The sequence below is a fragment of the Pungitius pungitius genome, chromosome 11 (genome assembly GCF_949316345.1).
Source record: "Pungitius pungitius chromosome 11, fPunPun2.1, whole genome shotgun sequence".
NCBI lineage: Eukaryota > Metazoa > Chordata > Actinopteri > Perciformes > Gasterosteidae > Pungitius > Pungitius pungitius.
Genome location: NC_084910.1, coordinates 2431042 through 2436191, shown reverse-complemented (window position 1 = coordinate 2436191; position 5150 = coordinate 2431042). Strand labels below are relative to the sequence as shown.

The following is a 5150-nucleotide window of genomic DNA, read 5'->3' as shown; positions in this document are numbered from 1 at the left end:
AGATCGGCAGGTGGCGATGGTCGGTGGTGATGGTCGGTGGTCGGTGGCGATGGTCGGTCGTAGGTTCCTCCGGTGGTCGTAGCGACATAAATGAGTATCTTACGACCATGGGTAGGTGTTTTTTTTTTTTTTCAAACTTTATTGAGATTGTGATTTAGTATCAGGAAAGAGAATTGTACTCAATGGAGGAAAACACCTGTTGTACAAAGGAGTCCAAACACATGTACATGTACACAATCCACTACTTTAAATCAGCCTCACGCAAAGCGATAGCCATGGCAACAGAATGGTGACGTTTCACCGAGGTCACCTGAGCGCTGCTGGCCTTTCAGAATTCACTTCTGCTGTTGAACTTGACGAGTGTAGCTGTGTTGAAAGAGTTGAACAGTCTGAGGCCCGATATTGGTTGGTTAGTGGTTAGTGGAAAACTACTTGCGAATAAGTTGTTGGCGAACCGAGTGTTAGAGTAATACTAACGAGTGTTACGTGGAGGAGGCGTAGTCTTCCAGTGGACCCCCTGCCATGGAGCCTTGGAGACCGTGGACCCTTGCCTGTGGACGTAAGACATATTTTCATGTCATGCCAAATGTGATTATTAATGTTCTTAGCATGCATGTGGCTTATCTCAGTAAAAAAATGCACTTAATAACGGTAAATGTTGAATATTGAGAAATGGAACGTTCAGAATTTAAGCTAGCAAATGATGGAAAAAGTGATTTGGGGCACAGCTGGCCGTGTAAATGGTAATGAAACGTTACGAGCGCGTTGTTTGTGGCTGGGACGGTGTGTAATGTCTCAACACATGTATAGGGATTTAAATGGTATTACTATTTTTGCTTAAATGCATATATTTTTCCAAGTTTGTCTCGGAAATTGGCTAGACAAAATGGCGCCGTCGGCAGTCACACAAGAACGTTGGGGGGAAAAGAACGTTTTTTGAATCATCACTTGCGGGAGCGAACTTTAGAACGCGCAGGTTTAGACGGCTCCATTTTACACATGACTCGGATATTCATTCAAGAGACGAAGAGCCTGAAAGAAAGAGATGAAGTAAACTTTAACGTTAGCTCTGTGCAGCTAATGGACCTAACGTTAGCTTAGTTTCCAACATGTTTCCGTGTGGATATTTTACAGACCCGTGTTGTTTATTGAAGGCAGTTACCCACGCCTGTTGTTGTGGACGCGGGTCTCTGCACATAAAACCTTTTATTTATTAATCAGAAACTATAGGGAATATCATACCTGTACATTGCTGGTGAACCCATGTTGTACCCTGCATTCTGGTGGTTTGTGGGGAGGCACAAAGCCATTGATAGGGGCAGCTTATTGGAGATGGACAATATTAGTTACATTTTGTGAAGCAGACATATCTGAAGGTCCACCCCCCCCCCCCCCCCCCCCCCACAACATTTTGGATTATATAGATGTGATTTCCTGCATTCTAGTGGATTTTGAGTGGTCTGCTAAACGTGCAATACCTGAAATTCTGATTCATCTTCAGCATTCTAGACTTAACATTAAACCAGAAAACTATTGCCTAAATGACTGCCTATGCACCACATGTAAGCCTTATACAAGACAAGTGTTTAAGATTTGACCTAGGTAGGTAGATTGATATTTTGATTAGAATGGTATTATACTAATTCTTAACTGAAACTATACCCATGTTGTAAATAGCTGTATTCTTAAAGAGCACTTTATGATTTATGTTCAGCCAAAAACGACATTATTCTTCATTCAAAGCCTCCCACCACACGGTCCATTAGAAACAAATAATAATAATATTCCCCCGAATCCTGGATTCAGTGCATCCCTAGCTATTTTAAGCATCTAGCTAGTATACCAATAGGCTAGTAATAATGTGTTCTCCTGCTGCTTGTTGACAGCTGAGTTTACATTCACCACACTAATCATGTTCACATTCACAAATGAATAATTTCTTTCAAGATTTAAAGTTTAAGAGAGTGAGTAGTGAATTGGATGCTATCTCATTGCTTCATACCTAGCTAGTCGGTAGTGACCGTTTCTTCGTCAGTTTTGGTTTTATTTCGCGCCACTGGTATCTCTTCTTCTGTGGCTTATTTCGGGGTGCAGCGCATATGGCTCAGTGGCTCATCAGCGCCATCTATCGTGGAGTTTTGAAAAAGGAACGAACGAGTCTTGGCCGGATTTTTTTTTGCGTGAGAAATTAGATGTGTGGCGTGAGTGCGTGTGAAAAGAGGCAAAAACGTGTGTCACACGGCGAAAGAGTTGGCAGCACCACTTTAAATTACGATGAATGTACTTTGCTTATAAACTATGAAGGAGAATAGTTTGTGCCGGTGCACACTGACCTTTACCTTAGTAAGTCCAGACGGTGGCTATGGAAGTAGCATCTTCATATTTGCTGCTGATAATTACTGATGTGACATTAGTTACTTTTAAAGCAGACTAAGACAATTGTTTTCCTTAAGAGTCATGCTCCAACATCCCCTCATTAATGTTTCAAAAAGGTGCAAACCTTATTGAACATTTTCTAGCAGTCCAATATGCTACAACAACTTCCAAAGTCAAATGTGTAGATGTAACATGATTATTACACAGGGCACACGTGGAGATTCTGATTGGCTAAGATCACTCTCACTCTGCCTTAATGTTTTAAATATATTATATTATATATTTGTGTTGATTGTGAATGTAACTTTTTATGAATTTGTTCTACCCAGTTTGTCACGAGTTCGCTGAGCGCCCGGAGGACGAGGAGGGAGGTGTGGACGAGCTGCAGGAGGTTGAGGCCGAGCCCCCCGGCGGGGACGGTCGGCTGCAGGTTCCTTTTCCTCCTCCCTGCGATGCTAGCTTTGCTCTTCCCTACCCTGCTCCCTATGCTCCTCCCTACCCTGCTCCCTATGCTCCTCCCTACCCTGTTCCCTATGATCTTCCCTACCCTGCTCCCTATGCTTCTCCCTACCCTGCTCCCTATGCTCCTCCCTACCCTGCTCCCTATGCTCCTTCCTACCCTGTTCCCTATTATCTTCCCTACCCTGCTCCCTATGCTCCTCCCTACCCTGTTCCCTATGATCTTCCCTACCCTGCTCCCTATGCTCCTCCCTACCCTGTTCCCTATGATCTTCCCTACCCTGCTCCCTATGCTCCTCCCTACCCTGTTCCCTATGATCTTCCCTACCCTGCTCCCTTTGCTCCTCCCTATGCTGCACCCTATGCTTACACTTTTGCTGACCCTCATGCTGGCTGTGATTTTCTTCTTGCTGACCCTCATACTAGCAGTGATTTTCTTCACGCTCACCCTCACTATCTTCCTGCTGTCTTTCACGCTGACCTCTTTAATGATGATGGTGACAATGATGATGCTGATGATAGTGATGATGATGATGATAGGAACAATGAAATTGACCGTATGCTTGAAAGGTACAGGTTAGGGCTACCCGATGAGGAGGAGGGCTTTGATGGCGAGGGTGAGTTACCATTTCTGGTCCCTTTGCTGGACATTGAAGACCTTGGGCCAGCAGTGCCCCCAGAAGATTCTTCTGATGAGCTCCTGGATGTAGAAGTCCTTGAATCTCCTTCAACTTCTGTCCTCGACTTCTCCGCTAAACGACCCAGGGAAGAGAGCGACGGGGAGGAGTCTGCTGCGAAGAGGGGGCGGTTGTCCGAAGACAGCGACTCGGATTGACAATCCTCCGGGAAGCTTTGGAGCAACCACTGACTCCACTTGCAGCAGGAACAGTGGTTGCCATGGTAGTCTTTGAGTCTGGCAGGGCTAGTGTCCCCCATGTAGCGTCTTGCACTGGGGCTTTTCTGTAGTACTTCTTCATCTTTGCACGGTGGATCGATCAACTTCTTTCATCCTGAGGGCCGGCCTTTGGGACTGGCAGAGGCGTTGACACCCCGAGCAAGTAGCCTTTGCATCTGGCAGGGCTGAAGAAGACAAAAATGCTTTCATACACACGATCCCTGCCCCCCCTCCCCGCATTCCTTTACAGGTCAAGAGTGAAGATATCAGTGAAAACTGATGACAATAATGACAACAGGGTAAGTTGAACTTGTGACGTTAGAAAGGCCTTTACAGGTCAAGAGTGAAGATATCAGTGTAAACTGATGACAACAGAGTAAGTTGAACTCGCAAGGTCAGAAAGGCCTTTCTATGGCCAAAAATATAGGAGATACAGTTCATAATATTTAACAATTACATGCCATACAGATGTGTTTTTCCCATTTTTTTCCCCCATGTGAAAAAGTAAGTACCAGTGTCTGTTTTGTTGGAACAGTGACCTATAACATGAATACAAAGTAATATTATTTAATATAAACTAAATCTAAATTTTTGCCATTTATTTGTTCACATTTTTTATTATGTCATGCAAAGATAATCTTTCTCAGTCTGCAGCATCACAAGACGCGCTCTGACGTCCACACAGGGAGCAGCAAAGGAGGAAGAGCCAGACTCTGTGTTCCTGCCGGACATCCAGGTGTACACTCTCTAAAAAGAAATGCTCACAGTCCACTCCCAGGACAAGATGGAGAGCAGACTAGTTGAAATACTTTCTATTCTTCTGTTTCAGAGACTCAACTTCCTGGACTATATCCATGGTGACCATGAGGAGAAAAGACTATCGCTCACTCCCGACCAGATGCGAAGGATGGCTGACCAGAGGACCAGCTGGAGGGCCGTGGGCACGGTTCACTGGAGTAAGTGAGCAAGTAGCTTCTTGCTAACATTCAGAAACATCAAGAGTAAACATATATTTCTTAAAGCTAACGTCCCTTTAACATATTTCGTAATACTCTGTGTAGTAAATGAAGCCTGTGAATGTCTCTAAATTGCAATAACATTCGACCGGTTGGTAATGTTAGAGTAGAGAGGATTTAGAGTGAACACCAACACGCAGTGTAACTGAATATGGAATATTATTGAGAGCCGACAAAGGGAAATACATGTTTTATTGCATTCCTTAGCAAGCGAAAGAGGAAAAACCCTCCTATCTCTTGATTTTAGGGCAGCACTCCTGTTGTGTCCTTTGGAAATCCTGGTGCTCCTGAGGGTGGATGTGAAGAGAAGCGCCCAGAGCCGTCCACTCAGCACATTTCTCTACCTCACTGCTAAGTGGAATCATTCAATAAACCACTTGAGACATCTTATGGAACACTTTTTT

The 5150-nt window shown here is 44.3% G+C and overlaps 1 protein-coding gene across 1 annotated transcript; it reads left to right on the top strand.

Annotated features, from left to right (window-relative positions):
* Positions 1-261: 261 nt before the first annotated feature.
* On the top strand, positions 262-5150 carry LOC119197432 (uncharacterized). The gene is made up of 4 exons (XM_062565590.1): positions 262-559; positions 2706-4466; positions 4560-4686; positions 4994-5150. The coding sequence occupies exons 1-2, from the start codon at positions 523-525 to the stop codon at positions 3668-3670; spliced, it is 1002 nt and encodes a 333-aa protein (XP_062421574.1). The 5' UTR covers positions 262-522; the 3' UTR covers positions 3671-4466; positions 4560-4686; positions 4994-5150.

Excerpts from the sequence above, each read along its gene's own strand:
- LOC119197432 (XM_062565590.1), top strand. The coding sequence starts at position 523 with ATGGAGCCTTGGAGACCGTGGACCCTTGCCTGTGGAC. Across the intron at positions 560-2,705 it reads GTGGACCCTTGCCTGTGGAC|TTTGTCACGAGTTCGCTGAG; the intron begins GTAAGACATATT and ends TGTTCTACCCAG.